The sequence below is a fragment of the Diceros bicornis genome, chromosome 1, assembly GCF_020826845.1.
Source record: "Diceros bicornis minor isolate mBicDic1 chromosome 1, mDicBic1.mat.cur, whole genome shotgun sequence".
Lineage (NCBI taxonomy): Eukaryota > Metazoa > Chordata > Mammalia > Perissodactyla > Rhinocerotidae > Diceros > Diceros bicornis.
Genome location: NC_080740.1, coordinates 47,079,103 through 47,105,301, shown reverse-complemented (window position 1 = coordinate 47,105,301; position 26,199 = coordinate 47,079,103). Strand labels below are relative to the sequence as shown.

Genomic DNA, 26,199 nt, shown 5'->3' with positions numbered 1-26,199 from the left:
ATTGCAATCATCTAGTTTATTCAGATGTGGGTGAATTTCCTCCATGGTCCAGCTAATACAAATCTCATAAGGTCTGTGTCCAATCAGGTAAAAAGTTTGAAAGGAATGCATTCAACCTGTACATAGCAAAAAGGAAGAGCAGATATAACACACATACGTTGCATGCCCCCACAGCTAGCGCGTCTCATGAAAGCTACATATTTTTTGTTGATGATGGAAAATGTACCCAGTGGCAATTCGTCACATGAATTATTCCTAAGAATAATGACCTGGTAGAATGCAGTAAATAGACATCCACTAACCATAAAAAGATGCACTGAATGACCAGCCTGGGTGGTTTTATGGTCTCCTTCCTGCTCATTTCCAGTTTTCCTCACTCCTCTCTGTAAGTTGAACTCTAATACCATTCTTTTATAAGGGTAAAAATACAGCAAGCAAATAAAAATACCATGATTTGTTCCCAAAAATATGTGCCTTGACTCCGGCCCACTGCCATGATTGCACATCTAATTGAGCAGTTTGCCCAGGAAGCCCATCTTACAATGTGCAAATAGCGTGCTTGCAACATCAGTGTCTAGTGATGGGAATATCTGCCACTGGGCTTTCCTAAGACATGTATCAGTAACATCCACCCTTGTCCGGGAAATTCTTGAAGTAATAGATCAGCTCAACAATGTCGTGATTAAAATGAAACAGCCAGGAAATGGTGGCAATCTGGAGGAAAGGCTTCCTAGGATCTGATCTTCCTCAGATCAGGAGACATGGTGATTTTTCACAGAGGGAGTGCTTGCATTTCTGGATTCCTATTTCCTTTACACAGACCCAGCTGATTGATAAGAATTGTATGAACAATTTAAAAGCTATTCCCTGGAGTCAGAGGTTTAGCTACATTGAAACTGAGAGTGTTTCCACATATATCAGTTGCTCAGAATAATGGGATGTAAAGCTAGGGAGATGAGGATTAAGGATTTTTTTCAAACTTTTTGTTTATGATTTTTTAAGTCAGTGGAGGAAAATGATTTTAAAGTGTGCCCTGGTTTCTGAGTAATCTCCAGCTGCACATCAGGAAGCAGAGTTGAACTGCTGTGGAGAAACCACTTTGTACCTTGGCACTTGCTGTTTGATAGATCTAAGACATCACTTACACCCCCTAATATGTATATATCAGACTTAGGTGGAGACATTGCTGAACTCTTATTCTAGTGGGTTTTGTTTTGTTTTGATTTATCATACGTTCATTTAAATAAAAATGTGAGCTTTTGGTTTCAGAGTATTCATTTTCATCAGCAAACCCTTGTAGCATTGGGGTGATTAGGAAGTGACACCATAGGGGATGTGAACTCATTTGGGGAGCTTCCCAGGCGTAAGGACCACGTATTCTATTCCTTGAAGGAAGATGGACAAGCTTCTGCAGCCCAGTGCGTAAGGTGGCTAGACCATAATCCCAGCATGTGATAAGCAATCAAGAAGCATCTGTTCATTAAATAAATGGATGAATGGAGAACCTCCTCTCCTCCAGTTGCAAACCATATATTGTATTTTTGGCCTGTGATTGTAAATCAAAGAAACTGACCCCTTGCCCTTAAAGTTCAAGACAGACACAGTTGGACAAGGGGTTATATAATACAAACTAGCAACACTGCTTTGAGCCACACAACAAATGCGATGATTCTGACAAATCCTGGCTTCCCCACCCCCCACTCCAGTTATCAGTCCTCAATCAGGTTTTGAGGACTGGCAGGTGGCAGGAGCCCTGGATGCACTGTAACTGGTGAGGAGAAAATGTGCGCTTCAAGGCTTGGCAGGGAACACTGGCCTGAGGTAGAGAAGTGTGGTTGGGGGTGGGGCAGATCAGGCCACTTCGGAAAGATTCAGGGGTCCCCCACCCCACCCCCAGCATTTGTCAAGCTTTTAGGAATCCAAGCACTGTACAAACACTTCACCATAGTCTTGTGGGGGAAGATCATATTACCCAATTGCAACTGCTAGAACAAACAGGTTTACAGTGGTTATGTTAGGTCAAGATCCTTCAGTGAGGAACAAGTAAGAAAGTCTCCTGGAGCTGCATTGGGGCCTCTCTGTCACACTCCATGCTGTGTTCTGGAGAGACAAAATGGAAGAGAAGGCCACACCCCAGCATCTGTGAAATGGAATGTGGGAGGGATGTGGTTGAATCCACCGGGAGTTCCCACTTCCCCACTCTCTTGTGCACCACAGACTGCTGCCACCTGAGCTCAAGGGCAGTGAGCACAGGTCCTTCCTGCTCTGCCATCCCAGCCTTAGTGTCAGCCCCTCCTTTCCAGCTCCACCTACCGGAGGCAACCCTCCCACCTGCTCCAGACGAGGCTAAGGCCTCACAAATCAAAGTAGTTGTAGCCTGAAGGACAAAGGAAATGTCAAGTACCAGAAGGGGGAGCGTGTTGAGGGACTTTGTGTCTATTTTATGGATAACAGAACAAAGACCCTCCCACTGAGTGAAATCTGTGCCAGTGACTTTTCCAAGCAGGGCTTAACATCACAACTATAGCTGCTGTTCTATAACTGTAGTACAACCAGCACTGGCTGGCCGCAGGGAGCCTCGGATTTCTGTCGTAGCTGCCCACAACCTGCAGTGAGAACCTAAACAATTCATTTCTCTTCTTTATGCATTAGCTTTCTCACCAGTAAAATAAAGCAGAACATGAAAACTGGCAACAGCATTCATGCACACAAGTGTGCTTTGTTGAATTAACACTTTTTTTATTTGAATGCCTTCAGGTGGGACGTGCCCTCTCCAGTTCCCCCAGACCTTGCCTTTTGCTTACACCCACCCAGCCCTCTTCACTCTCTAGCATTACCTGCCTACTGTTTACATTTGAGGTTCCAGAATTGGGTGATTTCTTCCACCTGTAAAGAGTCCCCTACTACTATGTGCATTTCTTTCTGCCAACATCTTTCTTTCAGGGTAGTATAGACTGAATCTAATGATCTCCCTCCTATTGTCCCCACGTTCTAAGTGAGCTGAAATGGCTGGTTCAAAATCACAGGGGAAATGAACCACTAAGAGACAGTAGACTAGCGTGGACAGTGGTGAGAATAACAACGGTTCAAATACCTCGCACTTGCAGCGTGCCTGAGTGTTGCCCGAGCACTGCCTTGACCTCTGATAAGGTCGCTGAGCAGGCCACCAGCCTCCACGTGGACTTGCATCACCATCCTCTGTGCCATCAGTTGAGATGACATGCCTGATGACTGAAGTCCAGCAATCCTTGATCCTGAGGTGTTTGGTCTTGAATTTTTCTCTTGGTTTTGGTGGCTAATTTGGCAGTTGCTTCGTTACTTAAAGCTTAGTTACAAAGAAGCTGTTTTAGGGTATCTATTAAATTCACAGCTTGCTTCATTAAAAATCACTTCATTAAAAAAGCAAGCCAACCGAAGTGTTCACATGGCCATGCCAGATGGAAGTGAGCTAACTGCTCAGTGCCTGTGTTCTCAGCCCATCCAACGCTGGTAAAGGATTAATTTGGAGGGGAAATCCAGTTCCATGCATAAAAATAATTACATGACTAGATTCTATTATTTTAAATTGTATTGATACTTGCAGTGAACTTGGGTTGAAACACAATTAGAATCCACACCCTCAGTCCTCATCACTGCCCCCTACCTCTCCCCATCTGAGGACCTCTCGAGGAGCAGACAAACAGATGCAAAACACCAAGAATTGTTCACACAACTTTTTTATTTTAATTATTCTGTGTTTTAAAAAATACAGAGGAGGACAAAGAATAATGTATCAAAACAGGTGTGTATCCACCACCTAGAATTAACAAATGTTAGCATTTGTTAGCAACATACCTTTTAAAGGAACAGCCTCTGGGCAGGTGGGGGGTGCGGTGCAGAGAGAAAATGTCTGTAGTCTTCACTAATTCATCCTCAGTAGTCTCAAATATAGGAGAAAATTCAGCCAAGTTTTCCTTTAAGCACATCTGGGCCAAGAATAAGAGAAAGGAAACAAATGAGACAGATAATTCTGAAAGATTCCAGACCCTTTGAGCTGACTCCAAATGTAGGCACAAATAGTACAGCTACTGCTGGCCACCAAGGGGTCTACTTCTTTGAAAGACAGACAATTAGAAGTTATTATATGGGAGTTTGGGGGGGTCGGTGGTGGAGGTGAAAATGTCCCTGGGCAGCTGGCAGGAGAGCTTTGTAAAGGGGAGTCTGATAGAGGAGCAGTGCAATGTTACTGAATAACTATAACTTGTAATCATCTCTCTCCTGAGTCCTGCTGGAATAACAAGGCACAATTAGCCCACAGGAACTGCCCTGTGTGGGCATAGGGGGCTGGGTTGAACTGAAGGGAACATAACTCGCAGAAGCCCTGGTGCAGATTTCAGATGCAGAGTTTTAGAATATACGTAAAACTCCCTGCCGAGGGCTTCTGCCAGCCCACCTCTTGCCTCTTCAGTTTTTAGTGTCAACAACTGACACTTTCAACTCCAAAGAAAGAATATACATTTTTAAACAAATAATGGTGTGAAATATTGTGAGCAGTACATGATTATGGTTAAATGCTGCCTAATGGACAATTGTAGTCAAATGAGCTAAGTGGAGAAGTATCTTCAGTTGGGCAGTGGGAGATCAGTGGTAGTTTATTCATTGAATAACACCCTACTATGCCCATTTGTGCTAAGAACTCCATTTTCCAGAATAGGCACAGATCCTGATGTGACACTCCAATCCAGTGGCATGAATTAATTTCACTTTGAGTCCATCTATTTTTATCCTTAAGATGTTCACTCCTCAAAGCTTTTTTCTTCTAATTTACCCATTTCCTAGGCAAAGGGGAAATACACATGCTATGTACTTTATATAACCATCTTATTTCAATGTCTCAGGTATCCCTAAAATGGATAGTATCCCATTTTGTAGATAAAGAAGCTGAGACTCTGAGATGTTAAGTCACTCTTCAGAGATCTTAAATACTTTCTGCCACAGGACTAGTAAATAGAGAAGGCAGAAGAATAATCCAGGTTTTTCTGGCTCCTTAGTCCATGCTCTTTCCACCATAGCTGGCCTCTGCCTTCCTGGCTCAAAAGTACTTTCTTTCACTTGCTCATTGACATGCACAAGTGCAAGCACACAGAACCGAGGGCTTCTTTACCAATATCCAGCCTTTCTAAGGGACTAGATGTACTTCAGAAAGGGAAAAATGAAAAAAGTGATGATTAGAGCCCTGGTTTCCTCTTGACATTGAATTCGTCTATTGAGTCCAGAGCTGTTAGTATGGAGGGAGGGATGAATGGGCAGAGCTCAGAGGATTTTTAGGGCAGTGAGCCTATTCTGTACAATACCGTAATGGTGGATGCATGTCATCCTACATTTGTCCAAACCCATAGAATGTACAACACCAAGAGTGAACCCTAATGTAAGCTATGGACTCTGAGTGATAATGATGTGTCAGTGTAGGTTCATTGATTGTAACAAATGTACCACTCTAGTGGGGGATGCTGATCATGGGGAAGGCTATGCATGTGTGGGGCCATATGGAAGTATATGAGAACTCTCTGTACTTTGCACTCAATATTGCTATGAACCTAAAATTGCTCTAAAAAGTAAGGTCTATTTAGAAAAAAAAGAAAAGAAAACTCAAGCTACACCAGATTGAGTGCTGGGATAGTGGAATGGCATTTCTTCTCAGTGCTTCTTTATACCCTAGTCTAGTTGGGAAACAAAGCTCTTAGATTCACCACCCTATTAGAAGCCAGAAAAGTCGTTCTTAGTTTTCAAGGGACTTTACATACCCTTTCTTTTTTTCGTCTCATCTAGTTACTGTTTCTCTGCATTTGAGTCTTCATTTTACTGAGTCATTATGTCACCAATTCTTCTGAGATTTCTGCTAAAGGAGAGATGTTATTAGAAAGCCTGGTGAACTCAAAATTGTTGAGAGACTTTCCCTCCTTACATGAATGGTTGCAAAGGTTAATCACTTATGTATAGTTGTGCACATTGTGAGGTAAATTTCTTTCAAGACTGTCATCTAGATAATTCAGATTGGTAAAACTGGTTTTGCAAACTCATGAAGGAAAACACTGGTTTTTCTCTTGAAGTATTTGTATAATTGCCTCAGTTCTTTGCTTCACTTTCTTGACAGGTGCAGCAGATTTGGAGAAAGATAAGAAAGACTCCTGTTTGGTCTTATGGTTTTGCTTGCTTGCTCCCTTTTCCACTGAATTTGTGTTTCTGTGCCGTGCCTCAGCACTGCCTACCTTCATTCTCAAAGAGATGGGGACCTTGTGAGATTGTCTGGGATAAAACTGTTTCTTTGCAATCCATTATTACAGAGTTAGAGGGGTAGGTTTACACTGTGAGAGGAAAGTTACATTTATGTGTATATAACGTGAAAGAGAAAAAAATGCTTTTGAAGCTTTTAGTTTAGAGTGCTGAGAAACAGGTTTAATTCTTCGGTGAGCCACTTACGAAAATGTGTAAAGATCTGTTTGTGAAGATTGAGGTCAGATTAAAAGAAGAAAAGGAAATATTTTCTACTCATTATTTTATCAGTGCTTCACTTCCAGCAATGCTGTTAGAAACAGAAAGTCGGAATAAATGGTGAGGTTCAAAATCTTTTAGGGCTCTGAGGGAAAATGGCTAATAGAGTGTATATGAAATGCTGGCAGGTAGGAGCAGCAGGATAGCTGTAAAATAGAATTTATAGGCATTTAAGGACTTATATCTGGGAAGAATCAGTAAAAGCAGAAATTGGGAGATGAAGGGAAAATATTCACCATCCTAGAAAATAACGCAGCCCCTCCTAACAAATTTGCCTGCTTCCAAAGACCCACTGTTTGCATTAAAGCTGGTAGATGATGGGAGAAAAGACATGAGAGATGGAGGTAATAAAATGTCTCTAATATTTTTCTAAACACTGGCTCATCTGCTTAAAATCTATGACTTTAATGTTGGAACCCAGAAGTCATTCATTCATCAAAATATACACATTTTCAGCTGTTTGTAAGACGTACCTGACAGATACATATCTGAAAAATAACCCTATTAGATGAAGATACGGCAAGGCAAAAGGAAATATCTACAAACCAGAATTCATGCAAGTTGGAGGGATTCTTTAGGGACACCTACAGGACACGTCACACTACTTTTACCAAGGGAGTTTTTTCAGTCTCATATTTTTTAAACAGCTTTATTGAGATATAATCCACATACCATACAGTTCACCCATTTAAAGTGTACAATTTAGTGACATTTAGTATATTCACAGAGTTGTGTAATCATCACCGCAATCAATTTCAGAACATTTTTATCACTCTAAAAGGAAACCTCAGCTGACCCTGTGGCGTAGTGGTTAGGTTTGCGTGCTCGGCTTCAGCAGCCCGGGTTCACGAGTTCGGATCCTGGGCGCGGACCTACACACCACTCATTAAGTCATGCTGTGGCGGCATCCCACATACAAAATAGAGGAAGATTGGCACAGATATTAGCTCAGGGCCAATCTTCCTCACCAAAAAAAAGGAAACCTCATACACTTCAGCCTTCACTCTCTAGTCCTCCCATCCCGGCCCCCTGCCCCAGCCCTAGGCAACCACGAATCTATCCTATATCTCTGTGGATTTGCCTATTCTGGACATTTCCTATACATGGAACCCTACAGTATATGCTCCTTTGTGACTGGCTTCCTTCACTTAGCATAATGTTTGCAAGGTCTAGTCTCGGATTTTATAGAAAATGTATCTTAACCTTCCTTGCTATAATTTTATTTATTTTTGATTCCTTCTCGACATCCTGTTTACCTTAATATACTACTCCTACTCCTATTCTTTATCATTTATAGAGTCCTTACCCTGCGTTGCTGTTCTAGGCACTTGAAAGTTCTATTATTTGTAGGTACAACTATCTCCATTTTAGAAAGGATGAAACCGACATAGAGATGTCGATGGTTTTTTCTCCTCTTAAAAGTTTAACCTTTTCCCTACCACAGTTTATGTGATGAAACTTTGTTCATTTTTTAGTCTTTTGTTGTACAGAAATCATTTGTACATTTATTTTTTTTATATTGTCTGAATTTTGCCATCTTAGCTCAGTAACAGTCCTTTTCTTCCTTTAAGCCCATTAATTTAATTTGGTTGCTTTCTTGATTCGGCTGCCCTACAACTATACAATTAATTTTTTTAATATTGTGCCCTAGGTTGATTTTTTTTAACTAAGGTCTAAGGAGAAATAATGGATTCTCAGGAGGCAATCAAATCCTACTGCCCATATTCTTACATTCATCAAACCTCGGAAAGTTGAACTGGACCAAGGAGTGTCTTAAGACAATTTAGAGAAATGCTGTGGAACAGGGCTTCTTCCTCTCAAATATGTTTGAGAATCTGATAAAAGCTTGAACTCTTATAATGAATGTAGACAACTATATTGTGCTATAATCATCAAACCTGCTAAGAGACTAGAGCTTAATTATTCCAACCACTAAAAGGAAAGGATAATTATGCACTGTGATAGAGGTGCTAAATATTGCTACAATTGTAACCATACTACAAAAAATATACGAATATATCAAATTAATTTATTGTACATCTTAAATTTACACAGTGTTACGTGTCAAATATATTCAATAAAAAGAAATACCATGGAAAAAAAGACTTGAACTCTCTCCCCTGAAATGCGCAGACATCCAGTGTTCAAATACAGTTTCAAAGAGGTCACAGGTTTTCTGAAGCCCTGCACCCCTAGGCCAACGACCCCCAATCTAGAAAGATAGTTATGTAAACTGCAAGGGAACACAGATTTTCCAAAAGTGTCTCCTGCACCCTTAAAACATTTTAAGCATGAAAAGTAAAGGAAACTTCTCAACACTCTACTGTAAATTCCCTCCTCCATGAGGAGGCCACATTATAATTCTGTGGGTGCCACAACAGTGGATATGATTTGCTGGTCTTGAAGAGAAAGCTAGTGACTCAGTTATGCACATATACAGGACTGTGCTGGTTATTAACTTGGGTTCTTCCGTGGTTGGCTTGGTTATGCCTTGGGGATAAATGCAGGGGCACATGTCTCAGGATCACTCAAGCTAAAAATGTATGTGTGTCTCCAGTTAGAGCAGAGCTTTCCCACAGACAGCACTGTGTTCATCCAGCCGATCTCCTGCTTGCCTTTCTGTAAATGCCAGTCCCTGATGTCTGACCCATGTCATCTGAGCTGTTGGCCCTACCCTTTGAGAATGTCTTCCCTGAAGACAGCTCCGTGAGACCTATAGCAAAATGATCTACAAACATTGAACATAATCAAGAGAAGGAATGCCAGCAAAATGGAAAACGTTGCCCTCCCGTCTTATAACACCATGCCCTATTTTTCCTGGTATTCTGATATTCTAGGCGTCCTACCTAATGAAGGGTATCCAAAGAGGGCTGAGGAGCAGTAAGAACAGAGGGCTGCATTGGCCTGCACAGAAAGAGGGAGACTTTAATCTAGATGTGAGGAGCCTAAGGAAGGACATATCTGAAATCTTGAAAATCATGAACAGCTTAAACAATGTGACATGGAGTGTGTAGCACAATCCAAATTACTTGAATGCTGGTGGGCTCCCTTTGAAGTTTGAGGATGGAATTTCGAACAAAAATAAAGAGATGCCACCAAACACTGCAGCTCATGAGCTGAAGCCATTGCCTCACGTGGAGCCTTGAGAGATCCAAGATCCATTCATTGCTTGGATGTGTCTCATGTCAGCAAAGTCAGCCAGGCTCTCCAAATATTTGGGCTCCTTGCTGGCTGCAAAACTTTGGACTATAGGGACTCTGAATCTAAAAGTTCCTCTGTTCTCACAGTCCTTCCATTCTAGCAGAAATTTTTCCCTTTCTCAAAGTGTTCCCATTCTTGCTTGCTTTGGAGTATGTGGCCCTGGCCCTGGTGAGAATGTCTCTTTTATCTTCTGTTCTACACTCAAGTCGTAGTTCATTGAAATCCCTCTGCCACCCTCTGCTTGGATAGTTTTCATACTCACATTCTCACTACATCTAAGGGATACAGATTTTAAATGTGGTCCCATTTTGAGGACCTGGTTTTGAATTTGATTTCTCCCTTTCTATTCTTTTAAACATCCCTAATTATCAAAATAGGGATTTATTATCCTTATTCGTGTTATTCATCATAGTCTCATCTTTTGTCCAGTGTTCCAATTGGAGCTCACTCCTGGTACACTATCCTGGTACCTTTTACCCTATGATCTTGTCCTTCTGCTGGAAGCAATTATTCAAAGCTTCAGAAACCTGGGCTCCAACAGCAGGCCAGCAGAGAGAGTGTTAAACGTGAGCAAATTTACCGACTGGAGGGCTGGGGGCCCCATAAGAGCCAAAATGAAGCCGGGCTCAGGACTGGGAGCTGCTGTTTGTATTCTGTTTGTAATAGACAACACAGTATGAATAGATTGTCTCCCAGAGTAAATCATTTCTGTTTTTGTCACTGTGCATTTTATTTATCAATTTCTTCTGGAAATTTCTATTTTCTTGCTCTCCATCCTCTCTTGGTTATCTCCTCTGTTTATGTTTCTGGCTTTACGTTGATCACATATGCCACATTATTCTGCAGCATCTTCTCATAGTTCAGATAAGCAATCTCCATTTGGCTGAGATCACTTCTACACAGTGACGATCTAAAATAATTAGAGAGAAGTGATTTTCATTTTGCTTATATCTGAAGTTGCAAGTGAATATATAAAACTATTTTGCCGTCTAATCCTGCTATGTTGCAAATCTTATCTTTGGAAAATTTCAAACTGTTGGTGTGAGTGTGTATAGCATTTGTTTAAATAATGCCAGAGGCAAATTATAATGTCCCAGACACAAATATAGTATTTATGGAGCATTATAGACCATTAATTGGCTTATTGGCCTAAGTCCTCCAAGGAGCATCACAGATCTCCAGGGTGTCCTTGAATGTGACTTATGCTTCAGCCAAATCACAGCTGTGAATGCCAGAGCAACTGCTAGGCCTGTGTCTGTGGCAAAAATTACTATGTCTGATCGGGAGAGTTAGGGTGAATGGTCTTATATATATGTATGTATACACCTCAGCTAAACTCATCTGATTTCTACCCAAAGTGATCCTCTGGTTTGGAAGGATTCATTTATTTCTTCAGCCAATATTTATCAAGCACAAGTTAAATATTTTTGGAAATGGAAATGTAACTGTGGACAGGCCGGAAGAATGTTGTGTACTAATAGAGCTTACCTGCTAGGGAGAAAGATATGGAATAAACAAGTAAATAAATAAAAAAATTATTTCTGATAGTGATAAAAGTTATAGAAGGGAAAAAACAAGTTGTTGTGGTGAGGAACGACTGGGTGAGAGAGTGTGGTAGTTTGTGACAGCCTCCGAAGAGGTGACGTTTGAGCGGAGAGATGACCGAGGAGAAGGAACAAGCCTGGGAAGAAAAGTTCCAGGCAGAAGGAACAGCCACTGCAAAGGCTCTGCGGCAGGCCAGTGTGGTACTTCTGAAACAGGAAAACACACTGTGAAGGAGCATTGTATGAGGGGTCAAAGGAGCTAGATTCGAGGTCCCTGAACTTTTCTGTTGAGGACCCCCTGGCAGTTTGTTGCAAGCCTATGGATCCTATCTCAGAATCGTGTTTTTAATTGACTAAGATAAAATGCATGTGGAATGCAAAGAAAGCCAATTACATTACAATACAGCTATCAAAATATTTAAAAGACAAAGTTGTGATATAAAATATAAGTGCTTCCTTCACACATTTTGTGGCAGATCTAATGGCTAACTTTGACACAGCACTATGTCAAGATGTCTGCAACTTGTCATATGATAGGAAATATCTGTGGTTTCTATTGGTGACAGAGTCACAGGTACTGCTTAATACCACTGAGATTTTCTCTGTAACTCGATGAAATGCTAAATTTCAATTACAGGTTGTGATTTTTGTCCCCCATTCAAAAATCACAGACCTCGTGAATCCTATCCTCGGACCCCTTGGGGGTCTGTGGAGCTGCAGTACACACACCTGGGCTGCATCATGCAGGGCTTTGCGGGCCATGGCAAGGCTGTAGGCTGAGTGCAATGGGGAGCCACTAGGGGATTTTAAGCAAGAGAAGTGATCTTGCTGCTTTATAGAAACAGGATTCTAAGATAACAGAAATAGAGGAACGAGGAGGCTATTATGTGGTTCAGGTGAAAGATGAGGGTGGCTTGGAAAAGAGCAGAGGCACTAGAGACAGGGAGATGTGAACATGTTCAAGATGTATTCCGGAAGAAGTGACAGGAACTGCTGAGAGATTGGATGTAGGGGCAGGGGAATGAGGAGAGGGTGAATGAGGAGGGCACTGAGGTTGTTTGTGAGAGCCACAGGCGTGGGTGTTGCCATGTACTGGTGTGAGACGACCTGGGAGAGAAGTCGGTGTGTGGGAGAGTTGGGGTGGTGGAGGTGAATACAGTGTTCCATTGTGGACCTCATAAAGTTTGAGATGTTTATTAAACAGGTGGAGAGAGATCTAAGACGCAGCGGGATATGCAAACCTAGAGCTCAGAAGAGTTGGGCTAAAGGATGACACGTACACTCTTTGGTTGAACCTGGTGTTTTGAACAAAAGTGGGAACTTAAGACAACTAGAGTGGGTTCTTCACCACTCCCCTCAAAGCTGTACCTTCCTCACTCCTTTGAGGGAGACTTCTATTTTTTACTCCCCCAAAGAAGTGAAAGAGCTTGATAAATGTCACACAGCATTTGGGGGAGTCAAGGGGGGGTGGGATGCAGCTGGAAGCAGTGTCCCGTGTCCTGCTTCCAAGCCCATGTTTTATCTCCCTATCCATTGTAGAAGGGAACAAAAGTTAGGATCAAGATTTTGTGTAGTGCTAAAGCAAGCAGAAGGAAACAGCTGAAAGAACCGTAGGCTAAAGATTTTGAATACTAGCTTCTACATGTGTAACCTTGAACGATTAACAACCTCACTGGGGCTTAAAATCCCAATTCAGAATGGGAATAATAACACCACCTGGTGTTATTAAATTTGGTAAAAATATCTGGCACACAATAGGCACTCAGTACATATTTTTGATTGAACTAGAGTTGTATAATTTTTAAATGGACATTTGATATTGTCTTTTTGTCATATATTTCAAGGTAGTTTTCTTCAAGGAAAAAAGATAGTAATTGTGACTAAAACAATACAAAGGACCTTGAATAATTTGCTGGATTTCTCATGCTATTTCATGATCTATGGAAAAATAGATAGTATCCCACGGTTGTTTACATCTTAGAAAAAAAGCTTGAACAGAAACTACAGGTTTTTCACCCGGCAGCAACAAAATAACGTGTAGATATTTTTCTTGGAAAACTCAAAAGAGCGATACATAAGGAATGCTATCTCTAGTCTAGAAAGCTAAAAGCAGTGAACTTGGTGACGTGATGTTTACACTCCAACAAAGTTTCTCCTTACCAATCGATTTAATTGGTAGTATTGTAAGGTCGTTTCTGGTCAGGGCTACCGGCACCTCAGAGGTTTTTCATTCATTTTCATTAAGCAGCTACTATGATCCAGCACTGTTCTTGGATTGAGGCATACAAGAATGAACGGCCATCATGGAGCTTTCCTTGAAGTGGGGAGCAAAAAATAAACAAGTAAACAGACAAATAAATAAGTAGCATCATTTCACAGAGGGTCATGTGCTCTGTAGAAAATATAGCCAGGTAATGATTGCAGGTGCAAGGAGTGTTTTCAATGAGAAAGTACCATTTGAACTGAGACCTAAATGATGAGAAGAAGCCAACCATGCAAGAATATGGCAAAGCCGTTCCCCATATGGGAACAGCCACATGTCAGGATTGGAAATGAAGGGGGAGAGGTAATAGGAGATGCAGGGATGAGGCCAGGTCTTCTTGCAGTCCCAGGTAAAGAGTTTGGCGTTTAGTCCAACCGTTGGAGAGTTTTAAGCAAAGGAGCAACATGATCTGATTCATATTTTTAACAAGGTCACTGTGACTGTTGTTTTGGAACTGGACTGTAGGGTGGCCAGAGTGGAAGCAGGGAAGCTGTTGCCTCCCAAGGAGGAAATGATGGTGGCTCAGTGATGGTGGAAGTGGAAATGGAGAGAAGTGCAGATTCCAGATGTATGTTGAAGGGAATGCCAATAGGACTTACTGAAGGGCTGGATGTGTGGGGTAAGACACAGAAAGGAAACAGGATGACTGAGCAACTGGGTGGATGGCATTGTCATTTACTGATATGGAGGAGACTTGGAGGGAAAATGGGTGGTAAGGTAAGTGCTAAATCAAGAGTGCTGTTCTGGACAGGCTAAGTTGGAGTTGTCTCTTAGTCATCTCCATGGAGATGTGGAGTGGGCCGTGGAATATGCACATCTGGAGCTTTGGAGAGAGGCCAAGGCTGGAGGCTGACTTTCCAGGGTCATGAGCAGATCCTCCATGAAGTTGTCATTTGAGGTACATTGCCTCCAGCCTGGTTTGGTAGGTATCTGGAGCAAGCATCTCCTGAGCTCCCCTGGAGTCAGAATTTCCTTCTGTGTGACTTCAGCTGTCCTGGAAATTCATTGACAGACTGTGGAGTTCGGGGATTTAAAACACTGGTAGGCATTTATTTGTTTGTTTCTGTTCTCTGCTATGTTTCAAGTTCATTGAAATGCATGATTTTCAGGTTTCATCTTTGGTTTTAAATCATGCCAAAGATCTGTCATATATCACCTGATCACCACACTGCCCCTTTCACATTGCGGCTCCTCAGGCCAGCAAGACAGCTTAGCGTAGGATGTTTTGGGCTTGGAATAAGACCCATCCCAAGAAAGGCAAGCACTGGGTTAATAACTCTGCCAAGTGTCAGATTAACAGGACACACTCAGGCAGATAAACCCAAGTGAGTAAACATTGTGAGACCATGCCTTCGTTTTTTTTTTTTTCTGCTCCATAAATTTGTTATGGTTCTGTCAGTTATCCCCTTCTATCAGTTTCTTTCATTCTCGTGATGTTTCTCATTAAGAAGATTCATGGGGAAAGTGGTAATCGATCAGAGCTATTAGCCACCAGAGTGTAATCTGGTTCTAGTACAAACTGACCTACTTGATGTCCTGTCTACCTAGGGGATTTAAGCTGATTAACTCACAGCCTGCGAAGCAGAATCTAATGTCCTGTAGCACTGCCCCCCCTTCACCCCTACCCACCAGTAAGGGATTTAACAGATTGACACTGTAATTAGATCTGAACCTGAAGTTAACCCACCTTGAAAGTAGCCACTAGTGCTTGGCTTGCCTCGGATATACATTTACAGCCAGTGAATGATGCTGTGTCACTGGTAGTGGAATGCTGCTCTAATTCCCTCTGCTGTTTCAGGCCCTACGCTGCTGATCACGGTGAAGTTTCTGTTTTGTTTAGCTGGTTGGTTGGTTGGTTTCATAGCTATTTCCAAGAGTAGATCAATCTTATGATTTGGGAACAAGTTAGTGATTGGAATGAGATCACCACAGAAAAATAGGCAGCTCACTGCCAAGGCTTTCAGTAGCACCATCTCTATCTGCTTTATGTTTCTGCTGGAACCGGAGAACAAAAGGCAGGAAGGGTGCCCTGGACTGCCCACACATCCCTTGGCCGCCATATGGGTGGGCTGCCCGGTGAAAGATGCCATACAAATTAGTATTCTCAACCGATGACCTCAGCTTTTAAAATATAGCTAACCCGTCCCCCCCCCCCCACCACCAGTGTAAGCTGAGGACTAAGGTTAAACTAAAGAGTCTTCAAGAATTATTAGCTACAAAAGTGTGCACAAGTGGCAGGATGATTTAACTGGTATCTCATACCAAGGGAACCATAAGTAAATATTCCTTTGTGCACTGATAAGAACGGTTAAGGTGTGAGCCTCTTCTTTTCCTCTTCATGCCCTCACTTCCCCTTCAGTATTTTTTTTCTTTTAACTAAAAATAATGATAGAGTGGTTAGGAGCACAGTCTTTGGAGATAGATTACATGGATCAAAGCCAAGGCCAATCTTCTACAAATTATTTAACTTCTCTGTGCCTCAGTTTCCCTATCTATAAAATGGTGGTGAAATGCGTAAAGATACATGCACCCCTCTGTTCATTGTAGCATCATTCACAATAGCCAAGACGTGGAAGCAACCTAAGTGACCATCAAGGGAACAATGGATAAAGAAGATGTGGTATTTATACACGATGGAGTACTACTCAGCCATAAGAAACGATGAAATTCAGCCATTTCTGACAACATGGATGGACATTGAGGGTATTATGCAAAGTGAAATAAGTCAGAGGGAGAAGGTCAAATACCATATGATCTCACTCATTAAGTAGTAGATAACAGCAACAACAAACAAACACATAGAGACAGAGATTGGATTGGTGGTTACCAGAGGGGAAGGGGGGAGGGAGGAGGGTGAAAGGCATAATTAGGCACATGTGTGCGGTGAAGGATTGTAATTAGTATTTGAGTGGTGAACATGAGAACATGATGTAATCCATGCAGAAATAGAAGTATAATGATGTACACCTGAAATTTATACAATATTGTAAACCAATGTTACCACAATAAACCAAAAAATATATAAATTTATTAATGAAATAAAAAAATGGTGGTGATAATAATGGTACCTCTTTCAAAGATTATTGAAGAGTAAATCAACTACTACATGTAGCATATAAGCCAATACTGGCCATATCATAAGGTGTGAGTAAACATAAGCTATGATCATTCATTCAACATTGTGAATGTTGAATGTGCGACATGCCAATGATATAAAGATAAGGGCCCACCTCAGGTCAGGTGGGAAGACGGACACACAAACCTGCCAATCTTCCTCGGCCTGCCTTTTTTGTTTTTTTTTTTTTTTTTTTGGTGAGGAGATCAGCCCTGTGCTAACATCCGCCAATCCTCCTCTTTTTTTGCTGAGGAAGACGGCCCTGGGCTAACATCTGTGCCCATCTTCCTCCACTTTATATGGGACGCCGCCACAGCATGGCTTGCCAAGCAGTGCGTCGGTGCGCGCCCGGGATCCGAACCAGCGAACCCCGGGCCGCCACAGCGGAGCCCGCGCACTTAACCGCTTGCGCCACCGGGCCGGCGCCGCCTCGGCCTGCTTTTTATTGAATGTTCGGGCCATGAAGATACTGCTACAGAATAGGTATAATACTCTATGTACAATAAATATAAGTGATAAGAGAGGCAAAGTACATATAAGAGCAAGAAATGTAATTGAACAATAACTGATATCAACCTTTTGTCTATTATGAATTAGGCCAAAATACATGATAATATAGCTGAGATTAAATACCCAGAAAATGGACCTCATTGTGGCTTGGTAAAATAATTAATATAGAACAGCAGCCTAAGAATATTTTATAAAATTTCCATGATAACATCCTGGCCAGCCAACCATTCAGCTACCTGATCTATCAATAAAACAGTAGGACTTATTACCATATCCCACCCAGATGAAAATTGCAAAAAATCTAGTGGGTTCATGCATGTGCACGTGCGCGTGCATACACACACACACAAATGCCATTTGGTGCAGAAAGAAAATGTAAAGATGGAAAAAGCAGGGAACAGAGAAGTGAGGCTGGTTTGAATCCCACCTCTAACACCCACTTGCCTTCTATCCTTAGGTGAGTGACTAAACTCTTGGCTCCCCAGTGTGTGCGTCTATAAAATGGTGATAATGTTGGCACCTGCTTCACAGGGTTACTGTGAAGACTCAGTGAGATATTGCATCATAAATTCCAAATTTCTAGCACCGAGCTTGCCGCAGCCATAGCTCAGCGGTAGATTTTTTACTGCTATAGTTTGCTGTACACTAGCTAGACACCTCCCTCCCCTGGCTCCCTTGACTCTCCGTGTGTGTGTGTGTGTGTGTGTGTGTGTGTGTGTGTGTCTCCATCTCTCTAGATGCTTTGTACACAGCTAATACATACATACATATTTCCACAGGTAATCCATGATCACTTCAGAAAAACCAGAAAATATATACGAAAAGAAACAAATTAAAGACCACTCATGATTCCACCACCAAGAATAGCCACTATTTTGCTGGGTATCCTTCTGGTCTTTGTCTATGTAAATCCACTACATCTATGTAAATGTAAATGTCTGTGTGTATGTAAATACATTATTACATATAAAGGATCACATTCTGTCCAGTAGAATTCTTTTTCTACTCAGCAGTATATCATGTCAGTAAATATAAAATGTACATCATCATTTGAAATTACTATATCATATTCTACTTTAAGTAAATCCCATAATTTATTTAGATAGTCCTCTTTTGCTGGAAAATTGAGCTGTAATCAAATTTTCTCTGCTATAAACTCTGCTTGTATAAATATCCTGTATCAACCTATTTGGATACTTTGGCAGAGGTTGTTACCATGGCGCAGGGCAGTTTTTTTTCTCAATAACAGATTATTGCCACTGGTCTTGTTCATGGGGCCTGCATTTGTGTAAGAGATAAATAACACTTGAGGTTCTGAAGGAGTCACAGATTTTAACATAATAGTACCTGTTTAAGGAACTTCATAGTTAAATATGACCCAGGAGCAAACAACACAAAGAGTAAGCTGAGCCAAAAATATATAGAGAGAGTTAATAAGATGTGGACTCCAGGCATTGGGTGATCATGGACATATAAAATGGCCTGGAAATTTTTCAGGAATATAGAAGATCAGAGAACAATTAGGAAATAGGATACTGGGAACAATTTCTAGTTTGCCTTTGCAGTTTATTTTACATCAGACAGAGATAAGTAGTGATTCATAATTACCTCCTTCCAGAAGGTGAGTCATTTCTTTGGGTAATGTCAAGGACCACATAAGTAAGTAAAGCACTAAATTCATTTTAATAAAATGTATTCAGAATTTCCAAGCAAAAGGAAATGGGGGAAGTCTTAGCCAATGAGGTTAGGTTGTCTGCACACATCTGTCACATGTTTACTGAGAACCTCTGTTCCAACAAGTGCGGATACAGAGGCAAGTAGGCTGGGCTTACGGATCTGCCTCCAGGGAAGCAGGGAGTCAGGTGGCTGTATTTTGGGCACCATTGTTTAAGAATCAGGATTGCTAAATGTCTTGCAATTTTAATTTTCAAATATTTCACTGATAGGACATCTAAACAAGAGTGGACAGATCCTGATCCTCTTCTCAGTTCAACCCCGAGTCACCTGGAGCAATCATTGACCTTGCTGAGCCTCTGTAAAATTGGGATAATAATGTCCGATTTCTACTCTCCGCTTCATAGCAGTATTCCCAGGATTTAGACAAGAACATGTTAATTAATAAGAACTCTTTGAATTTCTTTGAAGCTGCTGAGATGTCTGAGGTGGCATGACAACACGTGGCAGGGTTAATATCATTTGCACTTGATCACTTTGGTATTTATATTAAATTTTTATAATGCTATATTTACAGTCACAGACAAGTCAGCTGCCCATTATCTAGTTTTTAGTATTTATACAGGTCCATTTTTGAGCTGAGGTTGACTTCTTTCAGCACCTCAGCCCATGTTTAAGGTGGGCTGTCCCTCGAAAGAGGGATGCCGGCCTTCCAGGTCATTAATATCTCCCTCAGGCAAACACTGGGGGACGGGCACCTCCCAGGGAGCTTGCTTCTGTGCCTTTTCCCTCCTGTTTCTCTGCTCACTCCTCGAGGCTTTTGCTGCCCTTACACTGCTCTTTTCTCGACTTGCTTGCCCTCTTTGCGGCTCTTCCGTCTCTTCCTTCTGCCCTTGAGCGTGGCCTTCCCTTCTCTCCAGTCAGCTCCGCCCACTCTTGTCTCCCCTATCATAGTCCTTTCCCTCCCACCAATGGTTTTGTGGGAATTGCTGCCCCGCCACTTGGGGTGTCTGCTCAGCTTGTTTGGCAAGCCAGCCCACAGCAGCGTTAGGCCCTGTTTGTTGGTGGGACGAGATGGAAGACGGAGTCAGCCACTGTCTCTCCCAGCCCCCACCCATCATCTGTGTTTGACCCCACTCCTTCTCTGGACCCCTTGTCCTCTGTCATTACTACATGGGATAGTGAGATGGGCATGTCAAATTATTTGGGGACATGTTTCAATGCTAAGCTGAAGAAAAGCCAAAAGGCCTCATTACCACTATTACTGACACCAGTGTGTAAGCATGACTTTTCCTAGAATGGATTATGGAAAACATTTCAGCAGGCATTCAGCAATTCTCCAAGTGGGAGGACAACAGCCTTGTTTCCTATCCTGTAGAAATTCTCATCTCTGGTCTTTCAACAAGCACAAAGTTTTTGCCATCCTTTTTGGGGTTGGCTCAATCAAGATGATAGCACAATTAAGATGTCAGAGGGTCCTAAGTAGGAGGTTCAGGGTCCTAAAACTTGAGGAAGGGGTCATTACTGAGTTCATGGAGTCAGATGAGTCTCATTCTAGGGGGGGAGGTCTTCAAGACCACCCTCAGGTTCAGTGATTGACTAGAAGGACTCACAGGATTCAGAAAAGCTCTTATAATCATGGTTATGGTTTATTACAGCAAAAGGACACAGATGAAAATCAGCAGAGGGGAAAAGTGCATGGGTGAAGTCTAGGAGAAACCAGTCACAAGCTCCTAGGTGTCCCCTCCCAATGATGTCACACAGATGTGCTTAATTTTTCCAGCAACAATTTGTGACAGCACATGCAAAGTGTTATCAACCAGGATAACACTCACCGAGCTTTGGTGTCCAGAGTATTTATTGGGGTCAGTCACATAGGCATACAGCACCTGCGTGACTGACCCCAGCTGTTCAAACTCCAGCCCCCCAGGGCAAAAATAGGTGTTCAGCAGAAATCACACTTAAACTATTTGGTCACACTGGTACTGTGTAACCCAAGGCCTCAGGCATACAAAAACACTCTCGTCAGGCAGAATATCACAAGGACTCAGAACTCAAGGAGCCAGTCTTGAAACCAGCTCTTTCTTGGGAATGTGCAGGATTTGAGCAACCCAAGCCTGCTGAGTATCTCTTTCCTGCAAACGTTCCCAGAGTCAAGACCTTGGAAGGCTTTGACCACGGGACAGAACTTCTTGCACCTCAACTGTTACCTTCTAAAAATAACATCCTCTCTACGTTTCACATAGGGTCATTGTGATTCATAATAGTAACCATTGAACTATTTTCAAAAACAGAAAGCCATCTACAGCAAGGACACTTTTATTATTACTATTATTTATTATTATCATAATTGCTATTGTCATATTACATTATTATCATAATCACTATTATTCAAGGGGCAGGGGCATGCGAATGAGTCCTTAATGCTTCCTTGTGATTTCAAAACAGGTCAGAAATGACTTTTCCCAGATTCTGAAGACCAAGACAACCTCAAAGTAGTGTCTCCACTCCGCACTGGTTTTTAACCTTTTCCTTGTTTTTCTCTGTCTCCCTTTCCCTGGCAGTGGCTCAGAAACCCAGGCCCCCAGCATGAGAAGCGGACCCTGTTTGGAGACATGGTGTGCTTCTTGTTCATAACTCCCCTGGCCACCATCTCAGGCTGGCTGTGCCTACGGGGCGCCGTGGATCACCTGCACTTTAGTAGTCGGCTCGAAGCCGTTGGACTGATTGCACTCACTGTCGCACTCTTCACTATTTACCTCTTTTGGACACTAGTAAGTATGGCCCATGGCCCGGGGGCATCAGGCCAGCTGGAGCTGGCAGCCCCACAGCTGGCACAGCCTTCCCGCTTGTCTGTAACACATCTTACCTGCCCGGTAGAGGACAGACCAAATGCGAGAGCATGTGGTTTGGTTTAGTACCGCGTGCGCACATGTGTGTGTGTGTACATGTGTGCACTGCTGGGAAGAGCAGATCAAGTACAGGAAAAGCCCCTGCTTCAGAGAGCCCATCAGTCAAAGACACACAGCCCAGGCATTTCTCTCCTCCAGGAGTCTCGGACTCCATCTGTTAGGAGGCATGGTGTTTGCTTTCTCTTATATGCCTACTTTTGCTGGGATCGTAGTGTATTATGAATGATGCACTTGGCCGCTGCTGCCTGCACAGATCATGAATCCTCCTGCTGCTTGTTTTCTCCTTACATCCTGACACAGGCTAAAGTCTTTGTTGGAGTGGAGCTGCACTTTGCCTGATGATTATTCTGTGCGTTGGGATATTGACTCTGCTGCCCATACACTCATTTATCTAGCTGGGAAGCCTCCACCAAAGAACAACCATTTCCCAGTGTTCCCACTGTATATGAGGAAGAATTTTTAAACATCTCTGTTTTTTCATCCTTACTTATGAAGTAAGTTGATTGCTTAGGCACCCACTGGCAGCACCCACAAAGTGCAGCACGTGATCCCTCTCCCTATGATTCCCCCTGGGACCTGCAGGGAAGAACGTCACTATCCCCTAGAATAGTTTCAGAAACCGGGCCCCCTGCTTCCTGGCATTACTCTTCTGTGCCTGCTCGCTTCTAATCTGAGCACGTTCCATTGTTATTCAATATGTCTTTCCTGTCTAAAGTGTACATTCCCATGTCACGCACAGTGTCAACATGAGGAAGCCTCCAGCGCTCGCACTGCCCCCCTCCCTCTGTCTCCCAAACCCTGTTCCACCAGCTGCCATTCCTACAACCCTGACCACAACCCACTGTTCATTTCCCTCCTGTTCATCGCGTGGCTCTTCCAGCTCTGTACCTCCCCTCGGGTGAGAGCATTCAGACAGTGAATGGGGGACATATTTCAGTCTCAGGAAGAGGGACATGACCTGAGCCGTGGTAAATAGGGAGTGGTCTGATGCTGCAAACTTTATCCAAGCCTTCTAGTTAGTTTAGGCATTCATTCCCAGCCTAATGAAGCCCCCAAGCGAAACTATTATTGCCTCCTTTAGAAGTCTGCGCTTCCGAAATGTGTCCTGATTGGTTGTGACTCAGGCAGTGAAACTGACTCAGAAGTCACAAGGACACTGTGATGATAAGAGGGTTAGAAATAAGAAATTAAATCATCTGCCTAGCACTGTCTAACTCCCTGTCAACTGCGCCACCTTGGGAAAGTCATTGCACCTCTCTGGGCCTCAGTGTCCTCATCTGTAAAGTGGGGATGATAGTGAAACCCATCGTGCCAACTTCTCCGGGCCTTATGAGATTGAAGTGAAAGACTACACGGGAACATACTTTGGAAAATAATCAAGTGAAGTTTTTACCATGTTTAGAGGTTTACTAGTCTGTGATTTTTCTTAGAGAGTTCCTAAGATGAAGGATGGATGAAGATGTAGACCCAAATGCTGGGCTTTTAAACCAATTTAAGACCTTTTTGAAAACCTGCTTTGTAGAGCATACACTTACCTAACAAGAAAGAAATAAAAGGGGAGGGCCGGCCCCGTGGCTTAGCGGTTAAGTGCGTGCGCTCCGATGCAGGCTGCCCGGGTTCGGATCCCGGGCGCGCACAGACGCACTGCTTCTCGGGCCATGCTGAGGCCGCGTCCCACATACAGCAACTAGAAGAATGTGCAACTATGACATACAACTATCGCCTGGGGCTTTAGGGGAAAAATAAATAAATAAATAAATAAATAAATAAATAAATAAATAAAAAGAAATAAAAGGGGAGAGGGGGAGCAGAAGGAAGAAAAGAAAAAGATTACCTAGAGAAAAATGGGTGTGACCCTGTTTCATCTGCCATCTCAGGTGAAAGGAAGGTTTGCGTGGGAAAGGTACCTGGAGTAGGCTCTTTCAGGAGAGTGATAATATACTTCATTCCAGAAATGTTGCCAAGAGGCAATGCTGCGTAGTGAAAAGCACATGCATTTAGAATCCAAAGGCCCTGTGTTCAAACTCAAGATTTAGCATCCTAATAGCTGTGTAACTTCAAACAGGGTACTTAACCTCTCTGATCATCCTTCCTTTTATGTTAAAAAATGATTGATAACCCCTGGGTCAATGGGCTGTAGTGAGGATTAGATGGGATAACATCAGTAACGTATATCAGAGCACCCAGCAAAAGCACTGAGTTTTCTGCCCTGCTCCCCCAGCTCCCACCGCCCCCCAGCCCTCCGTAAAATGCAGAGCAGCTGGAGGGAAAGAAAGGCATTTGTCCCCTTTGACTAGTGTGAAAAACGTGCTACGGCATCAGCTCAGCAATAGGTTACGGAGTCTAGACTAAGTCCTTCCCAGATAAATGCTGTGCTGAGCGGCCCTGGCAAGAGCCGTAATTCAGAAGCTGACAGCTTCTGGAAACTGCCCTCCAGCAGAAACCCATTGTAAACAAGCTGTCAAGCTTAAGGAGAATATGCTGTGAAAATGTCTTAGATAAACAAACACGGTGTCAGTGCCAGCCTGGCTCCTCAGAGAGCCTTCCTGGAAGGGCCTCCTGGGCACTGTGAAGAGGGACACGCACCTGCACTGCACACCCGAAAGTGCCTTTGGAGTTCCTCGCCGGCTTACGTGGCCACGAGGCCCCGTCTGGACACAAACTTGGGGAGTTCTGCCTTCTGGAACCTGCTGTGTAGAAACGCAAGCGTCTAAGAGCCAGGAGGCCACGGCCACAGCCAACTCCACTCTGAGAGCTCAGGGGAGAGGTGCCCCAGAAACATCACTGTTCGTGTCACAAACCGTTTGAAGTCTGTGCACAGACACCAAGAGAGCCAGATGAGAACTGAGTCTGCACTAAGCGTTAAGAGATTGTCCACGGTGGAATTCGTATTCGCCCCGGTTTAGAGGGCAGTGACCCACAGGAAGCCCCTCCATTCTCTGTCACTGCAACCAATGCCCAGCACAGAAACTTGGGTTAAATCACAGACCGAAATGAATGAACAATCCGGTTCCTCCAGCTGACTCCCAGTCCCATGGGTTAATCATGTAAATTCTCGCTATAAAGGGGAGAAACCTCCAATAGAATGCTGTCCGGCCAAGGTTCTCTGTGGGCTGGTTTAAACACCCCCAAACAGCCCAGGGCAGCCCGAGGGTGTTCATTGATCCCATGCGGGGCATTTCTCTGAGTTGATTTACTCCCACACAGTTCTCTTCTCTTCCCCAGCGCAATCAGGGATCAGAGAGCTGGGCCCATTTTGGGGAATGCAACTTACAAAGCCCTGGCCCCATCAATATGCTTGGGTTGCACCATAACCTCCAGAGAGAAAGGGCAGAATAAAATTACATAATGAGAAGATTTCCCAAAGCCTGCTGTGACTTTACAGCAAACCTTGGGCCACAGCCTGTCACCTCCCTGACGGGGAGAGGTGGATGCTAATATATTCTAGCCCTCCTTGTGCCACCCATGTGACCACAAGTCTGTACAGACCTTGCCCATGATAGGAGGTTAATAAATATCCTTGGATGAATAAATGAAAACACTTCAAGTAAACCATCCCAGAAGGAGTAGTAATTTTAAAATAGTGGCCTTGTGCTCTTTCTTCCTCCTCTCTCCTTAAAACCTTGGAAATTTAGGAAATATCTAAACGAAGTTCCCAAGGTTAATATTGCCATAGCTTCTTTTTGGCTTATGTTTGTTTTTTCTTCGCTGCCTCTTTACTTCTCTAAATCAAACCTCGTTTTTTCCTCTTCTATCCCGTTGCGGGGAGGGAGTGACTTGGAGCTCCTGGAGATGGAGCTGGCATTAACCCAGGGCAGTTGCAAGCCGTGGTCCCTCCTGTATTCTGCCCAACTTCCTTTATTTTCCCTGATAAGGAGTCATCTTCATATGGTACTTTCTTCATATTGATTGAATTTGCCTGCAAACTGTGGTGGTTAACAGCAGTTAAGATAGATTAATGCATAATAAGATCTTATTTGTTTGTCTAAACAAGTGGGCTGATTTTTGTGTTTTCTGGCCCCGGAACCAGGAGACCCACTAAATCGTTGACCCCTTGTGTTCCTTGAAGGAGTGCTTCTCGGGCTTGAATGTACATGCAAATCACCTGGGGATCTTGTTAAACTGTATGCTCTGATTCCTTAGGTCTGGGTGGAGCCCCAAATTCTGATATTCTAAGGTGGTGCAGCCTGTGAGGATTCTGTTGTAGGTGATGCAGCCTGTGAGAACGAGAGAAATAGCCCAACCTCTTTTTTGCCCCCTCGTTTCTCATAGCTAAGGAGTGTCACAAAATTATCATCTCCTTTCCCATATTTAACACATCAGAAATAACAGGCTGAGAACACTAACATGTGTGTCAGGCATTGTGCTAAGTGCTTTTTATGCATTATCTCAGATATCATTACTCACGTTTTGCAAACAAGGAAACTGAAGTTTGGAGACAGCAAACAA

General features: G+C 43.0%; 1 protein-coding gene across 1 annotated transcript in view; it reads left to right on the top strand.

Annotated features, from left to right (window-relative positions):
• Positions 1-26,199, top strand: part of MARCHF3 (membrane associated ring-CH-type finger 3) — a 142,998-nt gene that overhangs the window by 107,832 nt on the left and 8,967 nt on the right. Inside the window, exon 4 of the mRNA XM_058539705.1 lies at positions 21,403-21,612. Coding sequence (XP_058395688.1) covers positions 21,403-21,612 — 210 coding nt within the window. The remainder of the gene's footprint in view (positions 1-21,402; positions 21,613-26,199) is intronic.